Source organism: Paroedura picta, chromosome 11 (genome assembly GCF_049243985.1).
Source record: "Paroedura picta isolate Pp20150507F chromosome 11, Ppicta_v3.0, whole genome shotgun sequence".
NCBI lineage: Eukaryota > Metazoa > Chordata > Lepidosauria > Squamata > Gekkonidae > Paroedura > Paroedura picta.
Window position 1 is genome coordinate 47919122 of NC_135379.1, and position 19446 is coordinate 47938567.

A 19446-nucleotide genomic window follows, 5' to 3' on the forward strand; every position below is an offset into this window, starting at 1 on the left:
ATTTCATGTCCACCATCCAAATAATGGTTTAATTTGTGTTAGATGGCAGAGAACAAAGAAACTGTAGCTGGCTGAAAAGTATTAGTAGCTGTTAAGATAAAATAAGGGTGGGAATCTTCTTCTGCTTCTTCTGCTTCTGCTTCTGCTGCTGCTGCTGCTACTATTATTGTTGTTATTGTTGCTTCAGTGGCTCAAGGCAGGTTACAATAGTCTGAATAAAATCCCCAGTAAAACTCCCATTAAAACCCCAGACATAAAACACACAGATCCATAATCACAATTCAGAAGATTTACGGCAGAAAAAACAATTTAAACCACAGTCTCCCCCCTCCTGGAAATCTCATAGAGGGAGAAGGGAAGAGGGGGCAGATGGAACCCATAGCCACCATACACATTATCCTGGAAGGGGGGCCATGCATATCTTTGTCGCGTTGGCCTCAACCATAAATCTGGTGGAAGAGATCCATTTTGCAGGCTCTACGGAATGTTGGGAGCTCCCACAGGGCCCATAGCTCCTACAGGAGCTCATCCCACTAGGTAGGGGCCAGGACCAAAAAGGACCAGGCCCTAGTCGAGGCCAGCCACACTTTCCTGGGGCCGGGAAAGACCAACAAATTAGTGGCCCTATGGGGGGCATAGGGCGACAGGTGGTCCCTCAGATATGCGGGTCCCAGACCGCGTAGGGCCTTAAAGTTTAATACCAAAACCTTGAACTGGATCCGGGCAGCAATTGGCAGCCAATGTAGCTGCCTCAGTTGCCTCTAGAGAAGTTGGATCAAAGTGCCTGTGAACCTGAAGGTGTAACTTTGTACTTCATAATTTCTCCCCTCTAGTTATTCCAGTGTTGATGGATCGAATGGGAGATGCCAAAGACCAGGTACGGGAACAAGCACAGAATCTTGCTTTGAAGCTAATGGATCAGGCAGCTCAACCAATGGTATGTTTCTGGAAGCATGTTTCTGGAAGTATGTTTCTGGAAGATTCCGTATATGTTTATGCTTTGTTAGATATAAAATCTTGTAATTGTGGGAGGTTGATTAGAAGGAATTTCAGAAAATGTAGTTTTTCTCGTCACTTCTTGACAATTAAGGTAAAGGTATCCCCTGTGCAAGCACCGAGTCATGTCTGACCCTTGGGGTGACGCCCTCTAGCGTTTTCTTGGCAGACTCAATACAGGGTGGTTTGCCATTCCCTTTCCCAGTCATTACTGTTCTACCCCCCAGCAAGCTGGTTACTAATTTTACCAACCTCGGAAGGATGGAAGGCTGAATCAACCTTGAATCAACCAGCTACCGGAATAGAACTCCCAGCCTCATGGTCAGAGCTTCAGACAGCATGTCGGCTGACTTACCACCCTGCGCCACAAGAGGCTCTCTTAACAATTAGCACCAGCAAAAATGGGCAACTGGGTGCACTCCATGCCACTCTCCCCAGCAATCTAGCTGCTGGGGGGGGGGCACCTGACTCCTTACCCGTTTTTAAGATGGGCTTTACTACTAGTCGTAAAATAATAGTTCTGCAGTATATGGCTTTATTTATTTTTTAATTTCTATTTCTATACTGCCACTCCCAAATGGCACGTGGCAGTTCACAAAAAATCTCCCCATAATAAAATCCCATAAACAATCTTTAAAACCCCAATTATGATCACCCCTGATGGCAACCAGCTCCCTTCCACAGGCTCAACAGACCTTCTGATAGAAGTGTTTCAGGGGGACCATCTCAGAGGGAGCCTGATGATCTCACATCCCTGGCCTCAACCAAAAACCTGGTGGAAGAACTTAGAAAGTTCCGACAGGACCCACAGCTTTCCTGGGAGCTCATTCCCTAGGTAGGGGCCAGGACAGAGAAGGCCCTGGCCATGGTTGAGGCCAGGCGAACCCCCCCCCCCACCCTTGGGCTGGGAACCTCCAACAAATTCATACCCACAGAGCACAAAGCCCTGCAGGGGCATAAGGAGATAGGCAGTCCATGAGGGGCCCAGATCACAAATGACCCTAAAGGTTAATACCAAATCTTGAACTTTATTTGGCCTGCAACCAATAAAATATGCAGCTTCCTCAGCAGCTTGGTTGTATACAGTACATAATGATCTTAAGAAAATATACTTAGCTGTAAGTCCCACTTTTGCAAGCTTAAATGGACTCCGGGGAATGGTAGAGGACAGGAAGGCCTGGAGGATCATTGTCCATGGGGTCGCGATGGGTTGGACATGACTTCGCACATAACAACAATAACAACAAGTCCCACTAATTTGTGGAACACATTTTCTTGGGTTTAGGATTACCACTTAATGTAGCCTGAAAAGAATCTAGTTAAGCATAGTACACATTCTTCTAATGACATTAGTGAGCAGATTTCTGTGAAGATTTATGCCAGAAATATTTTTATACTAGTAATATCTTTAAACTGCCCGTGGCGCCGCGGGCGCCATGGACTAAATAAATGGTTAAGGGCTTGCTAGGTGGGATTTGTCCGTGATGAGGAAGGGTCCGGATTGGACCCTCCTGGATGACATGCTGTCAACCATGAAACTTAAGCAACATGTTGCAGGAGTAGGCAAGCAGCCCATACCTCCATGGAAAACAAGCATTTATAAATCTAGTGCCTTTTTATGAGGTATGGTTAGATCATGAGCCTGACACATTTCTACCTCTTTGGGATGCCGGATTGGACCCTTCCTCACGACAGACAATTGGAGGGACCAATTGGATTGGTCCCTCCGATTCCCAGCCCCAGCAACTGCGAGCCGCGCGCAGCGCGGCTTGCAGTTGCTCCCGGCCTGACGCGGCGAGAGGCGCGAAGCGCCTCTCGTCGCATCAGGCCGCCGCCCGAGGGAGCCCCCGGCAGTCGCGCGAAGTGCGGCTGCCGGGGGCTCCCTGCCTGGCGGCCTGACGCGTCATGTAGCAATAAGCTCGGAAGGGAGACCCCCCTCTCTCCATCCCCCCCCCCGCCCGAAGGGGAGGGCGGCGGCAGCAGCAGCGCCGGGACTTTCCTCTTTCTGCTCCCCCTCCGGACCTTCCTCTTGCCAGAGCGCTCTATTTTTTGTAAAGAGCATTTTTGGGATTATTTTTCTACATCTACGCGTGCGTGGCGAAGAAGCCCGTCATTGTCACCAGCAATCAACACACCCACCTGCGCAGCCGAGCACGGCCAATAAACCCCCAGCCAAAGGGCCACGATGACTGACGAGAGCTCCGATGTTCCCAGAGAGTTGCTGGATAAGCACGTCCGTCGTCTGCCCCCCACTTCCCTTGGCGTGCTCAAGTGATGGAGCCTTTGAAGGGGGGGTAGGAGGAAGGGTCGCGCCGTGCCAAGAGACGGGGAGGAGTGTCACGTGGGCGTCCCTGCCCTCCTGCGCGTCCCTCGGGGGAAAGGCGTGGCTGGAAGGTGGCCTGGCCTCGCTTGCTCCGGGAAGGTGGGCTTCAGGGCGGGGAGGGGGCGCTCTTGCGGGCAGAGATGGCGGGGCTCCGAATCGCCTGCGATGGCTGGCAGCCGAGGCCAGAAGGAAGCGCCGCGGAGGGCTGGGCGCCTGCAACCCCGCAAAGGGAAAGCGGGTTCAAGCCCCCCGAGGGTGCGTCGGGATGAAAGATGCTGGCTCTGGAACGGCAGCGCCGCCCTGCCTCCCTGGCCTGCGCCGTTTTAACAGCAGCAACAGCAGCAGAAGAGGTGGGCTTCCCAGCCCCAGCAACTGCGAGCCGCACGCAGCGCTGCTCGCAGTTGCTCCCGGCCTGACGCGGCGAGAGGCGCTTTGCGCCTCTCGCCGCGTCAGGCCACCGCCCGAGGGAGCTCCCGGCAGTCGCGTGAAGCGCGGCTGCCAGGGGCTCCCTACCTGGCGGCCTGACGCCGAAAGAACGCCGCCCAGGGCAGCCACCGCCCCATTGGACTGCCGCCACCGCCGCCGGAAGAACGCCGCCGCCGGAGCACCCACCCACAGTGAGTCCCTAGCGCCCGCTGCATTTAGCTGCAGCGGGCTTGATTACTAGTACTGTAAATAATTCTAAAGGTAAAGGTATCCCTGTGCAAACACCGAGTCATGTGTGACCCTTGGGGTGACGCCCTCTAGCGTTTTCTAGGGGAAGGCTAAAAAGACTCCATAGAGAAAAATAATAAAATGACCAAAACATTTCCATTAAAGTTTTCTAAATTTTTGCTTGCATGTGGACTACAAGTGTTGTATTCATATCTGTTATCTTAATTTCTGCCATGCAAAATTGTGGGACAAATATTTTCTTACAATTGAGCATTTTGTTTGACAGGCTTGCCTTTGTTTGGCCTCAGTTTATTGCTCTGGTTTTCCCTGTGTAAATGCAAGCTGCATCAGTCAGCTTCATGCTCCCATTCTTGATCCCTGTTCTCTTGCAATATTTGCATCCCTCATCTCTCCAGCAACACCTGATGGGGCTAAGAATTTAATTGTGTCCCTAAAGACATAGCAGCAGTCTACATGGTAACACTGTTGAGAGTTCCAAAGGTCAGCGTACTTCTAGAAATATCTCATGAAACATGCTACTTCATGGCTAAATAAATTAATTAAAATTTCTCTTCCATCTTTGCCAAAAGCAAGATGTGGGCTACCAAGTTTTTTAGGGCAAATTTTATCTTCTTGTCAGTGCTGTGCCATTAATCTATGTTGAAAGGTTTTTGCCAAAGGCTGCATGGATGCTGCACATAAATAAATTACTGAATTTCAGCAATTATTAAGGGGCCTATGGGGATGCTGCTGTCATGAAATTTCTCCAACCATCGTTTGGGCTGTATCCATGATTAAAGAGGCACTGCTAAGAACCTTTGTTAATTATCAAAGGCTAGCTTTTAGTTCTGGTTTCAGCTAGTTAAAGGAGTAACAATTTAATCCAGTGGTCCTCAACCTGGGGATCGGGACCCCTTTGGGAGTTGAACAACCCTTTCACAGGGGTCATGGCAGGACAAGCAGCTTGGCGGGTGGGGGACGGGGATGCCGCCACTGTTGCTTCACCTGCTGCAGGTACCCGCCAATTTATATACATTCATGGACAATGGATCTTCATGCCATTGGTCAGTTTTGAATTAATTTTTGTGAAAGAACACTTGCATAATTTTATGGCTGGGGGTCACTACAACATGAGGAACTGTATTAAAGGTTTGCAGCATTAGGAAGGTTTAGAACCACTGATTTAACACTTAACCATGGTTAAGGCTATGAAATAGTTCTACACAAAATAGGAGGGAAGGGGGAAGATAGAAGCATTTGGTTCTAAACCTTGCTCCTTGAAGAATCATGGTTAATAAATTGGTCTATCCAGTTGTGCATTTCCAGGGAGCTTACTGAATTGTTATTCTTATTTTTATTTTCATCTTGCTCTCCCGCTGTCACTTCCCAAAAAAGCATGATAGTATCCTAAAATATTGTGTTCTCTTCTTGCCAAATGCTTTGCCTGTATAGAATCCAGCTGGACTTGATCCAGCCTAGTAGTTCTAAAGAACAAGAAACCATCAATTTAAAATCCATTGCCTACTAAATGAAGCCCTTTCTTACACTGAACATGTTGCTAGTGTCTTGAGAGCCATGCTGAATTTAAGATCTTGATATTGAGAACCCTACGCTAAAACAAAAATACCATCTCCCCTCAGAGGTTCCAGCAAAATGTTTCAGAATTGTTTAAAATATTTTAATTGTGAAATGCATCCGTGCTTTAAAAAAAAGTAAAAATAAATTAATGAATTCAGTCATACGACACAGTCTATTTTGGTCATGCTACAGCATGACTTGAATACTGGGAGGGTCTAAATCATAAAATGCTGCAGTCTGGGAAATGTGCTATTGCTCACTGTGCAGCTGTTGCTAAGCAACCTTTCTCCTGAATGCCTGCTGAACGGCTGAGAATGGCAGCATTGCAGCTGAAGAGAATTGCAGTTGGAGCCTGCTTGCTTTGAAATAGCATTGCAAATCCAGTCTTGTAAGCTTCAAGTTCCCTTTATTGGCAGTTCTGATGTAGAACTTTAGCGCTCCGTGGAGGTCAAGAATTTATAAAGATAAAGCAAGAAAGGATTGAATAAAGGCATATGAAAGATGGGAAGCAGAACATGCACAAGAGCAAATGAGTGTAGCTCAAGACATTCGTAATGCAAGAAAGATCCAGAAATCGTCACAGAGGCTCACTGAAGATCAGACGCAACATTGAAATTTGGAGGACAAATAGCAGGAGCATAAGTGTGCAATGCAAATACACTGTTTTTTGTTTTTTTTAAGAATCAGTTTTAAGAGATTCAACAGTCGGAGGGGCATTTGGAAGTAAAAACTGGAAGATTTTTTTTTTCAGTGAGGAGGGAATAAATGGGAGCAATATTGATCTAAGCCTTTATATTTACTATAATTTTGTCTTTGCATTTACTGAATAATGTAAAGAATCTCTGACCAAGATTTTGGTCTACTTCAGTAGAAGTGTTGTGTGTTCTAATATTATTAATATAAAAAAATTGGGGATAGATCTATGATAGTCTAATTTAAACTTTTTGTCCCAAGATGTGTTTTAAACATTCACATAATATTCAATTGCAGGGTCAATTTATAGCTGCTGCTATGTGTTTATCATGAACATTGACATTACAGAATATGTATCTTCTTTCAATAATTTGCCTACTTTCTTATTTTTAATAGTACATTTGGGATCGCCTTGCTGCTGGCTTTAAGCACAAGAACTATCGGTCACGAGAAGAAGTGTGTCTGTGTCTCATCGCAACCTTAAACAAGTATGTGTGTTAATCATATGGAAATAATCTGCTAAAATGAGTATTTTTCTCTATCTGCTGGTGCATGTTCTTTCCCTCTAATGTAGCGGATTTTTAAAATTGGGAGAGGGGGAATCATAATTATTCACTTTAAACTCTGATCCTGGAATTTACAAAAAACTTCCAAAGATCATAAGGAATAGGTACTGATACTGTTTTGTATTGTCATTTGCTGATATTTTTATAAGGAGAGAAAATGACACTTTGTTTTTACTTTTCTAGCTATGGTGCACAATCCTTAGTTCTCAGCAAATTGGTGCCACACTTATGCAACTTGTTTGGAGACTCCAACAGCCAGGTATGGATTATTGTTCACAGGAAACTCATATGTTCTAATTGTTTACTGTTTGCATTTCCTACTTGGTCTTGCTCCTGTAGTGAGTTTATATAATTTCTTATGTAATTTATATTGTGAGCCACCCTAAATCTCTCTGGACAGGGGGCAGCTAATAAATGTAATCAGTCAAGTTTTTGATGGTGGAAGGCGTTTAGTGAGTTCTTCCAAACCTGGCCCAAGAGGTTGAATTCCCTTCCATACACAAGTAGAAGATGCCATCTGTCTCAGCTCCAATATCTGTCACCATAAGAAGGGAGTAGGAAGGCAACCTTCTCTAGAAACCCTTAGCATAGAAGTCTCCTCAAGTTTAGCTTTCTGTAAACTATGTTATAATATTTTAGGATTACAGAAATCAAATAATAAAAACATGGAAGAGAAGGGTGCAAGGTACTGAGGACACGGTAAAGCTCCTTTATTGAACCTAAAATGCCAGTGATGATGCTTTTGTACATAAAGTCAGAAATGTAGACTCAAGGCAGGAATGGGCAACATGTATGAAGATCTTTTTTTTTTTTTAACAGAATTTGCGTTTTTAAAATTAGGAGTGAATATGAAAGTAGAAGTTAATATGAACACAAATGTAGTGGATGAACTGGTGAAAAGCCATGTAGCTCAGCCAGCAACAGTCATAATGAGGAAACTGACTTTGACTGTGAATCATTGTTGTTTCATGTAGCTCAGTGTTGCACAGGGTATCAGAGAAGGTGCATTTTTCTTTTCAAAAGAAGTCTTTTGGCATCTCCGGAGTTGTAATTATAGAACCTTCTTTCCACCTGCTTTCATTGTTCATTGTGTTTGTAAAGACCTGGTATTAATGTAGCCAATGTAGCCTTGTTCCAAACCTGCTTCTCCCCCTCTCCCTCCCCCTTTTTTTTTTTACTATTTCAAGTAAGCATCACTGGTAAACAGCTAACAGAAAAAACTAAGTACAGCACATCCATTTTCATGCCTATATATATTCTTCAAAGGTTTTATGCTTGCCCTGATATTTGCAGGTGAGAGATGCTGCGATATTGGCCGTTGTGGAGATTTATAGACACATAGGGGAGAAAGTAAGGGCAGACCTCAACAAGAGAGGAATTCCTTCTGCAAGGTAAGTTCTTGGTATCCATTCCACTGGGCTACTAATTGTTTTTTTTTTTGTTTGTTTGTTTTGCTGTGGTTATATGTGCATGAATTTATCTGATCACTTCATCAAATCTTTGCAAAACTAAAATCAAAATTGTAGTGCAAATATGATGTTGCTGTTCAGAAATGGGAACAGAAGTCAAGTGAGCATATAGAATAAAAATAACAATAGCACTCTGACAGAGAACGGTTGTGGTTGCTTTTTTTGGGCACTAAATAAGCCATCTTTGGGCTTTATTGTCCAATAAAGATATGAGGTTCTCAGAACCAGCTCTTCTTTCTTTCTGTTTCCCACTCTACCTCCCATAGCAGTTCTGGTAATGATACGGATTATTTTCAACAGTGTTCAGTTATGTACCAGAATGTAGTGAAACACTGATTTCTCTAACAATGGATCTGTCTCTCAGAGCACTAGCTTTCTCTCTCACTTTCATCTGTGAGTGAGAGAACAAAAAGCTTTATCTGAACCTTGTGAGCTACCAACAGTCTGGCACTACCTCAGGTAGTTCCAGCCTCAGCTGTGAAACTGAAGAAATAATAAAACACTTCTAACAATGCACAATGTTATCTGTCTTTCATCACCAAGTTGGTCTATTCTGTGTAGTATCTTTATAGAGCTCTTGCTCTAGGGAGCTCAGAGTGATATATAGGGTTCAATTTGCTCCTCTTGCAACCTCACATGAGGTATGTTGAGCTGAGAGTGAATGGCTCCAAATAAACCAGCAAGCTTCATGACTAAAGAAGGATCTGAATCTAGGTCTCTGCTTTCCCTGATCTAACATTCTCATACGCTGTGCTTAAATTCAGTATAAAGGTAAAGGTATCCCCTGTGCAAGCACCGGGTCATGTCTGACCCTTGGGGTGATGCCCTGTAGCGCAGAGGTAGTCAACCTGTGGTCCTCCAGATGTTTATGGACTACCATTCCCATGAGCCCCTGCCAGCAAAAGCTGGCAGGGGCTCCTGGGAATTGTAGTCCATGGACCTCTGGAGGACCACAGGTTGACTACCCCTGCTCTAGCTTTTTCATGGCAGACTCAATACAGGGTGGTTTGCCAGTGCCTTCCCCAGTCATTACTGTTTACCCCCCAGCAAACAAGCTGGGTACTCATTTTACTGACCTCGGAAGGATGGAAGGCTGAGTCAACTTTGAGCCAGCTGCTGGGATCGAACTCCCAGCCTCATGGGCAGAGCATCAGACAGCATGTCGGCTGCCGTATCACTCTGCGCCACAGAATTCAGTATAACTGGTGTCAACTCACTTATCCCCTCATTCTTCTACTTAGGAGTAGAGGAAGGCTACTTATGCAGATGTGATGGCTTAAGGCTTAAGCCAATTATCAAAGGTTGTCACCAGACTTGCAAGTAGAGTTGGACGCTTTGGGCGCCGAAGCACCCAACCCTACTTGCAAGTAGTTCTTCATGGCAAACGTCCTTCAGGCCACGTATTCCCAATCCCTTTCCATCTTGATGTAATGGTTAGGAGTGCGGTCTTCTAATCTGACGAGCTGGCTTTAATTTTGCACTCCCCCACATGCAACCAGCTGGGTGACCCTGGGCTTGCCACAGCACTGAGAAACCTGTTCTGACCGAGCAGTAATATCAGGGCTCTCTTAGCCTCACCTACCTCACAGGGTGTCTGTGGTGGGGAGAGGAAAGGTTAGGCGACTGTAAGCCACTTTGAGACTCCTTCGGGTAGAGAAAAGCAGCATATAAGAACCTCCTCCTGATCCTCCTGCTGCTGCTGCTGCTTCTTCTTCTTCCTCTTCCTCTTCTTCCTCTTCTCTCAGTTTTGAAGGATGGTGGTGACAATAGAAGTGGCTTCAGTTCCAGACAGTTAACAGAGAATAGCACGTTAGAAGGGGTGCCCATTAATCCTGACATTCTTCTTCCCTGTGAGCTCTCTGTGCCTGAAGTGAATCCTTCTTTCCCCCCCGTCCCGCGGTGCATTAATGTCAGCAGTTCTCTTCCCTTGCTGTTTATGGGTGCCCCAGGTGCCTGCTGCACTATCTGTGCTAGCAAAGAAGTGTCAGCTGTGGCTTGCTTTTAGCAGCATGGATTTCTAGGCATGTACAGACAAAATCTGTACATGGTGCATGGGCATTGACTGCAGAATAGTATAACTAGCATTTCTCAGAAGGAGATGGCTTGTTCTTTAATGTGAATATTCCTAGTACACATATGATTTAGAAATAACCCAGTGCTTCCCCATTTGCAGACCTCTCATGCACTGAAGCAATACAATTGTGACTGTTTCCCCTGTCTGACCAACACTGTCTTAGTGACCAACACTGTCCCTCACTGTCTCAGACCCGCACACATGGGTGCACCAATAAAATAAAATGTAATAAAATGGTGATTGTGGAACTCCTGCAACCAACTCTAGGGTGAGTTGTGAATGCTTCCCTACCCCCCACACCAGTTGAAGAGCACTGCTTCAATTGCAGGTGCCATGCAAACGTTCAACATGAAAGTCATTTGATATGTTAGGTGAGGACACGCTAGACTTTCTTTCTGACCTTTTGTAGTTGTTCCAGTCTGTCTTATACAGGAAAAGACTGATTTCTTTCTATCTTCTGTTGCATTTGGGTACTACCTTTGAGTATTTTTAGGTTTTGTTTTTTTTTTAAAGACAAACTCTCTTAAATTAACAACAATAATAAAAAATAGTGGGTCAAGATGCTGTCTTAAATCTATTTTAAGACCTGTCTTAAGTCATGGATACCTGTAGGTCCTGATTCAGCAGTTAATAATAATATCTAGTGTTCTAAGTAATTCATCGTGCATGTTCAGATATGTATGTTGTATTCCAGTACAAGGGAATGTATTGTTTTAAAACCTCAATAACCTGCCTTCTGTTCTAAAATATCACAGTTTTCCTGATAAATGCTGACCTTTTAAAAGATGGAGCCACTGAATTGCCCAGTAACAAAGCCAGTATCAGTCAGCCATGTACATTCTGAATGAGGGTGCAAGACAGTAACAATCTGTCTTGTACATTCATGTATGGAAATTATACCTGTTTGTTCAGAAAAGATCTTAGAGTTAGTTGCATTATTGTCTGTTTTTAAAATTCTAGGGTTGTTTCCATGGTCCTCTGTAATCATGAAGTAAGTTAGAAAATACCCTTACATGGCCTGTGAACCAAAGATCTACTTAGATCAGTAAAAGCACTTCACTTATATGAAGTATCACCTATCCCTACCCACAAACCTACTTGAATACCAGAAAAAGGCTGCATTAGCGTATCAGAAGTCCTTCAGCGATGGAGAACATGTTCAGGTGTGGGCTTTGCTGGAATGCTTCTGTACATCTTCCAGCTGACTGACACAGTTGGTAAAAAAAATTATATCTCATTTCTGGCTGATTTTACTCTTGACTATAGTAGAAATTAGAGACCTGGCACAGTACTGCTTGACTCCCTCTTGGCAGGAGAATATATTTCAGCTTGGGGTTAAAATGAAAAAAAAATTATTGGCAGCTCCTAAATGCCATCAAGTTACTGCACAAAGACAATTTATTTACAACAAATGGATTTTTGTGCTTTAACAAAAAGCCTGTTAGTGCTGCTGGCATCTGGTAGTGGGTGTTTGAGGGTTTTCTGTAAAGGAATTAACACTCCTTGGAAATTATTTTCAGGTTGCACGGATGGAAATTATGCTTGACCTGTGTGTGTGATGTATTAAGCTGGTATAAACATCTAAGGGCAGTCTGTGTATAAAGTATACATATACACCAGACATAGATTTTGCACCTGCCTAATGCATCATAAAAACAGGCCAAGCATGATTTCTGTGTGTGTATATACCTGTGGGAATTATTTTTATTGACTTAATGACTTTAAGTTCTTGCTTGTGGGCACAAAAGTCATGGCCATTTTGTACAAAGGGTTATTTTGTTTGCCAGTAGTTGGGGTTGGTAAAAAGACTGTTCTGCTTGACTATTTCAGCGTTTCTCTCACACACACCCTTTTTAACAGTATCCACATATCCTACCAGTCAAAAGGATGAGTATTTTGCTAGCTTATTCTTGAGTATAAACGGTAATTGAAATAAATTCTTTTAAACAGCCTGCTCAGACTGTGGAACGCCAACCAGCCAATCATTGCAATGCATTTAGCAAATGTATTGCAAGTTGATCTTGCTCTGGCAGCTTGTAGGACATCAAATGTTTGACTGAAGGACTCTGATCTTTTTTTCCTCTTGCCTTCACTTTTCTTCTTCCTCTTCCTAATCACGTCTTCCAAACTGTTTTTTTTTTGTTTCTGTCGGTGGGGTGGGTTTAGGGAGTGCTTTGGGATTTACTGTTTCTTTCTCCTAGTGTTTCTTCTTTTATCTGAGGGGCAGCATTGTTTGGCTTTTCTTCTTGGGGTTGTTCCTTTTAAAAGTTGATTTTTACAGTTCTATCTTTCAGTGTCCAGTTTTACAGATCTTTATTTTAGTGTTTTGTCCAGGGTGGGGGGACCGTAGTTGTAGTTAGTGTTGTCCATTCTCCAAGTTTGGTAGCTGTAGGTCAATAGGGTAGGTTCATGTGATAATCCTGCTGAGGAGAAGGAGGAAGGTGTCCATGTGACACTCCCCCCTTGCTTTCTGATGCTATCGATGGCAGTGAAAGCAGCGCTTTGTATGAGAACGACAGCAGTGATGGTGATGACTGCAAACTCAGTCTATGCTGATAACCTCACACCAGTTACAGCTGAACCTCTGTTTGGACATACAGATGATGATGAGGAATCCAGTTTTGAAGGATTTTAACTCTTGTGTTTTTGCTTGGTTGCTGATTGAGCTAAGGTTTTGCACTTTTAAAGTTATTGTTGATACCATATTGTTCTTGTTGACCTTACAGAGCTAGTTTACTGCTCTTTTGCACTTACAGAGCTAGTTTACTGCTTTTCTTTGAAATAAATATTCAAAAACATTTAACCTACTGATGCCTCAATTAATGTAAATTTACGAGTAGCTGCTGCATTTCCTACCCTCAGCTTAGTAAGTTTTCCCAGTTTTTTGTGTTAAAATTAGATGCCTTGGCTTACACTCAAGTATATACGATATGTGGGTTATAAAAATGAGATTATTGTTATTATTATTTATTGCTTAAACTGTTGCTCACCCATTCCAATATTGTGGCATTCCAGGGGGTTCCATTGGCTCTTGTTGGCTGACAGACACTTGAATTGGCATGAGGCCAAATTCTCAAGGATTTGTTCAGAGCCCTGGGTGGGAGGTGGGACTTTTGAGAACAATTGCCACAGCATCTTTTATAATTGAGATTTGAGTATAAATGTTTAATGTTACAGTACATTGACTGTCCATGTTTGTAACTGCTAGGAGTGAAGTTGAGATCCAGTTTAAATTTATAAACTGGAGCATTCCACACAATACAGTTTACCGTGTTACAGACTTTAGTTTCTGTTAAATAAAAACATGGTTTGTTTCCATTTGTGTATAAAAACCAGCTCTTTGTCTATAAATCTTGTAGGCTATCTGTTGGCATAAATATTGCAAGTTTGGCTTCCAGAAACATGTCACAAAATTTGTTTATATTCCAACCTATCCATAGCTGCATCCAAGATGCAAAATGAGTTCAAGCTGCCCACTACGTAAGGTTGTACGCTTTGGACGCCAAAGCAGCTGTTCGAGCCCAAAGCAACCAGTGCTGGGCCGCAGGAGGGAGGGGTGGCACCGGCATGCCAGTCTGCGTACACATGCAGGTGCGGGGAGGAGGGGTGGTGCTGGGTTGCCATGCTACGGCACTGGCTGCTTCGGGCTCGAACAGCTGCTACGGTGGCTGAAGCGCACAGCCCTACCTATGAAAATAAATTAAAGATTACCTGATGAAAATCAGTTAGCCAGAGGAATAACTTTTTTAAAAAGTATAATTGTGACCATAGTGATGAGGGACTCTCCAACAGTAGCTCTTGGAGTAAGATAATAAACTTTACAACTCCAGATGCCTATTTGAAAGGAATGATTTAAGTCTGCATATTTGCATTGTTGTAGTAAATAATATCTAACCTGGAGAGCCTGAACTTGTCAGATCTTGGAAGCTAAGTATGGCTGGCCCTGGATGAGGGACTATCAGAGAAGTCCAGGGTTGCAACACAGGGATAGGCAGTGGCAAGCTACCTCTGAGCATCTCCAGCCCAGGTACACCATACGGTGATTGCAAATTGACAGGGGAAAAAAAGTTTATACTCATATCCTGTTGTCTGAGAAGTAGTATAACTGTTGGTATCTATTCAGTTGTAGAAATGCCTACTAAGAACATAACTGTATCTAATCAGTTGTAGACTCTTTTGAATATGATTAGATGGCTTTACACTACATTAAACTAAACCCAAGCAAATTACAGTAATCAAGTTATCAGGTCATTAGTTTTGCATGCCACCAAATACCATTTGACAGCTCATGGGAGAGATGTGTTTGGAGATATCTAAAGGAAAACTGCGTAGTTATGAATGTTGTTTTCAACAGAATCAAATAGACGTGTACTAAGTGGCTTGTCCTTTTTACCAGTCTATAGAAAATGAGAAAGCATAATATCCATCCAAAAAACTGATGTGGAAATTAAATTAAAGTAAATAGTGTGACGCTGCAAAATAGATGTTTTGGCCAAAATCCATAGGTATTCAGTTTTAAACCTTTATTTGTTTCAGGGTCAGTAGCCTGTATTCAGTAGCCAATAATCTGTGATTTAGTTAAAACTTTAAGTAATCTAATAATTTCTGAGTTATTTGCGTATGAGATAATAATTGGAGATAAAAGCAGTTAAGAACATATAAGCATACCCTAATTGGAATAAAGAATGTATTGACCTTTTTTTAAGCTTCTTACCCAGAGCCTTTTGGGGGCGGGGGAGGAAGCAGTCTCACTGAGAAACTCATGCACTAAAGCATGCTGATAGCACATATATTCTATATAGCCATGTTTCTCAACCTGTGGGTTGTGACTCAAAAGTGTCTTCTGAAGCCTATGAAAGTGGGCCCTCAGCTTTTGCAGTTTTATTGATATACTAGTAGTAGAGCCCGCTGAAACCAAAATTCAGCGGGCGCTAGGGGCCTGGGGAGCTGTTTTCTCCCCCCCTCGTTCCGGAAAAAAGCTCCCCAGGCACCGGGGAAGACGCTCCGCTGACCTTGTGGCGGCTCCGCGGGAGTGGGAGCGGACGTCTTCGGGGCTTGTCCAGGCGAGGCATCCGCAACGTGCGGGAGAAAGCTGCAGGGCCCCAGCGCTGCGGCGGCAGCCATCTTGCCGAGGGTTCCCCGGGCGCGGCGGTGAGAAGGCAGCAGGGCCCCACCCCGGCAAGGGTAGCCATCTTCTGCCGGCTCCCGGAGCAGCCATCCAGTTTTCAAAGGAGAAGCCGGCCAGGGAGGCTTCTCTTTAAAAAGGCTCTCAGGCTACCTCGGGTGGTGGCCTGACGCGGCGAGAGGTGCTTCGCGCCTCTCGCCAAGTCAGGCCAGGAGCAACTGTGAGCCGCGCTGCGCGCGGCTCGCAGTTGCTGGGGCTGGGAATCAAAGGGACCAATCAGATTGGTACCTCCGATTGTCTGTCATGAGGAAGGGTCCAATCCGGACCCTTCCTCATCCCGGACACATCCCGCCCTAGAACGCCTTACTCCTTTATTTAGTCCATGGTGCCCGCGGCGCCACGGGCGGTTTAGAGATGTTAGTGCCCCCCCCCTAAGCTGGCCACCATACCAAGTATATTTAGACTCGTGAGTCATCATGCCAAAGGCCAGGAACCACTGCTCAGGGGCATACTTGATTTGTGACAAAATTGCAGGCACTATGTAATTTTCTCCAAAACAAAAACACTGCAATACTAAGAACTTCTTCCTGAGAGTCAGTCTTATGAAATAGACTGAGTGGGGTTCTGAGTAACCTGTGCAGTCCTTCAGACTGAAATAGTACATGGCTTCTCAAAGAATACTACTCTGGTCTTCATGTTCAGAAAACTGCCTCTTCTGTCTCCTATCCCCTGTATCCTTGAAGAATTTTCAGGAGACAATCACTTTGAATTTTCAGGAGAATTTTCATAGAATCATAGAATCATAGAGTTGGAAGGGGCCATACAGGCCATCTAGTCCAACCCCCTGCTCAACGCAGGATCAGCCCAAAGCATCCTAAAGCATCCAAGAAAAGTGTGTATCCAACCTTTGCTTGAAGACTGCCAATGAGGGGGAGCTCACCACCTATTCCACTGCTGAACTACTCTGACTGTGAAAATATTTCTCCTGATATCTAGCCTATACTTTAAACCCTTCTTTCTTGTTTAAACCCTTCTTTCTTGTAGTTTAAACCCGCCAGCGTAGCGCGGCTGGCGGGTGCTCCCTGCCCGGCGGCCTGCTGCGTCGGGAGGCGCGAAGCAGGGAGCCCCCGCCAGCCGCCCTGCGCCCGGCTGCCGGAGGCTCCCTTGCCTACTAGTAATAAAATACTAGTAATAAAAATATGTTGTAAAATCCATAACAAACATCATTAAAACCAAGGCTAAAATATTCAAAAACATTGACCTAACAATTAAAACAGTGCGAGATGGAGGGATCACTAAAGGAATGCCAGATGCCCAGCAACTACTACTACTACTACTTTATTTCTATAGCCTGCCCTTCCTGGTTGGCTCAGGGCAGGTAATAACAGACATGTATGTATAATACAGTTATATTGATAACAACTGATAACAATTAAATGTTTCAATTAAATTGTTAAATAAATGATATTAAATAAGTCTTCACCTGCTGGTGTCAAGTCAGCAAGTCTCCCTGGTGATACAATTCCAGAGTATTGGTGGTACAACTGAGAAGACCCTCTCAGGTTGCCACCTGCCCAATCAGAAGGTAGGCAAACCCAAAGCAGGTCCTTGAAAGATAATTGTAGTCTGTTAGGTTCAAGTCAAGTTAAGTTTATTTATACAGTCACAGATCAGAATGCGCACAGATTAAGCATGATAAAACAGTCAAGTTTATAATGGAGTAGGCAGTCCTTCTGGAATTTTTTCCAAGTCACATAGGGCTTTAAAACAGAATTGTGTCTGGAAACAGATTGGAAGCCTGTGTAGATGGCAAGATTGGAATGCTGTGGTACTTTTTAACCCACCTCAATTAACATCATGGCTGAAGCATTCTGTATCAGTTGAAGTCGCCAAAACCTTTTTGAGAGTAGCCCCATGTAGCGTGCATCACAGTTAATCTAGTGGTCAGTGCTGGGTTTATATTGCTATGATTTCTAGAAATTGGTGCATTGCTGTGCTAAAATCTTATATTGTATTTAATTGTACTTGAAATTATTTTGATGTGGATGAAGAAATAAGGTGATATATTAGCATTATTTACATTGTTTTTATTTTAGGTTACAAACTATATTTATGAAATTTGATGAAGTGAAAAGCTGCGGCAATATGATTTCGAGCAACATCAGTGGTGAGTATGTGGCAGTATACATGATTTGGATGTCAAATTGCATTGATTTCAAATGGATTTTAAATTATAATTGTTTATGAGTTAGCTAGTACTTCTGCAACCAAATTTGGTCTGATTTTTCCACTGTGATAATGTTGTCACTCTGCTCAGTCAAACCAGCAGTCCATCTAGTCTGCCATCCTGTTTCACACAAGGGTCAACCAGTTACTTTGAAGATCCATATGGTGATCAGAACCGCCGGTATTCTGAATGAGGCTGCACGTAGATCTATACAAGGGAATAATATTTATTTTTGATCAATTTCTTAGTAATTCCCAGAAGAGAGTTTTCCTTTTTCACCGCTGCAGTACCCTAGGTAGATATTTTTGTTCAGTATACTCTAAAATCCTGAGGTCTCTTTCCCTCTTGCTCCCAGCAATTTCAGACCTTATTAGCCCTATCAATTAAAAAGAATTGTGTCAATTCTACAAGGACAGGGTTGTCCTCAGACCACATCCTACCTTTAGACCTAAGGTAGATTCTCAATTTCATACTAGCCAGGAAATAGTTTTACCAATTCTTTCCCCTGATCCATCACATCCAAAGGAAAGTTTTTGGCACAACATAGATGCCCGACGATCATTTAAGGCCTTTCTCATACGTACTGAACAGATCAGGGTCTCCGACTCTGTTCATTAATGTCAAACCTCCTAAGAGGAGACAGGGCATGTCAAACCCATCTATCAGTAGAGCCCTTAAGGCTTGCATAATTGAAGCATATAAATCTCAGGGTTTTCCTATTCCACAAGGAAGTACAGCTCACAACATCAGGAATTCTGCCACTAATGCAGCTATGGCTAAAAGGGTTTCCACTGCTCTCAAATCTGTAAAGCAGCAGCCTGGTCCAACATTTTGACCTTTATCAGACATTACAAAATTCACTCATTGTACACAGCAGATACAGCCTTTGGTAGGGGCGTCCTGCAGCATGTGATTTCAGACGACTAGAAGAGTTTTTTTTAGGGGGACTGCTTTTGTATGTCCCACCAAAATGTCCTCCTGGAGCTCAAGGGAGAATGACCATTGGATAACTTACCGTGATATAGTCCTTCTCCTTGAAACTAGGAGCATGTCTTGTCCCTCCACTTCTCTCTAGTCATTCTGAGTTCAGCAATTCTTATTTCATATTGAAGAAGACATTGGAGCTCCACCTTAGCATAAGCAGTTGATTCTATTGGGGAGAAACATTAGTCAGAAATCTTTCATGGTTTTTAAGATTGTTTTTTTCAAGTTAATTTATGGAAGGCTTGATATCCAGACTGGAGCAAGGTGCCTCCCACCATGCAGGGCAGGAAGTTTAAAGATTTTAGTCCTACCTCCCAGTTAAAGTGGTAAGAAACACCCACCAAGATATCCTCCTGGTCTCAAGTAGAAGGACCATATCACCGTAAGTTATCCAATGATCATTCCTTCTGCAGTCATTCATGCTTCAAACAGTCTTGTAAAGCAGCAGTCCTCAACCTTTTTTGAGTTGTGGACCACTGCCAAGGGGTGGGGCGTAGGGCAACCCGGACCCCCACACATGCGCGGCAGCCCCAGCACAAACGTGCATGTGCGGACCGGCCGCACATGCGTGTTTGTGCCTGATTGGGGCCGCAAACGCATGCTCGGCAGTTTTGCACATGTGTGCATGCACTGGCCTACTGCACATGCGTGTTTGCGCTCCCGTGGGGGCGCAAACGCGCATGCGGAAAACTGCCACGCGTGCACGTTTGCGGCCCCACCGGGCGCATGCGTGGCAGGTCAGCCCATGCGTGTTTGC

General features: G+C 44.0%; 1 protein-coding gene across 39 annotated transcripts in view; it reads left to right on the plus strand.

Moving 5' to 3' along the window:
• CLASP2 (cytoplasmic linker associated protein 2) overlaps window positions 1–19446 on the plus strand; it is a 135388-nt gene that overhangs the window by 17127 nt on the left and 98815 nt on the right. For 37 of the 39 annotated variants that reach the window (XM_077303100.1, XM_077303102.1, XM_077303110.1 and 34 more), the window contains exons 3-7: window positions 834–937; window positions 6641–6732; window positions 6994–7069; window positions 8104–8201; window positions 17575–17645. In XM_077303100.1, the coding sequence (XP_077159215.1) occupies window positions 834–937; window positions 6641–6732; window positions 6994–7069; window positions 8104–8201; window positions 17575–17645 (441 nt within the window). Of the gene's footprint in view, window positions 1–833; window positions 938–5813; window positions 5940–5981; window positions 6194–6640; window positions 6733–6993; window positions 7070–8103; window positions 8202–17574; window positions 17646–19446 lie in introns of those variants that run through there. The other 2 variants (XM_077303137.1, XM_077303138.1) reach the window with 2 other exon arrangements.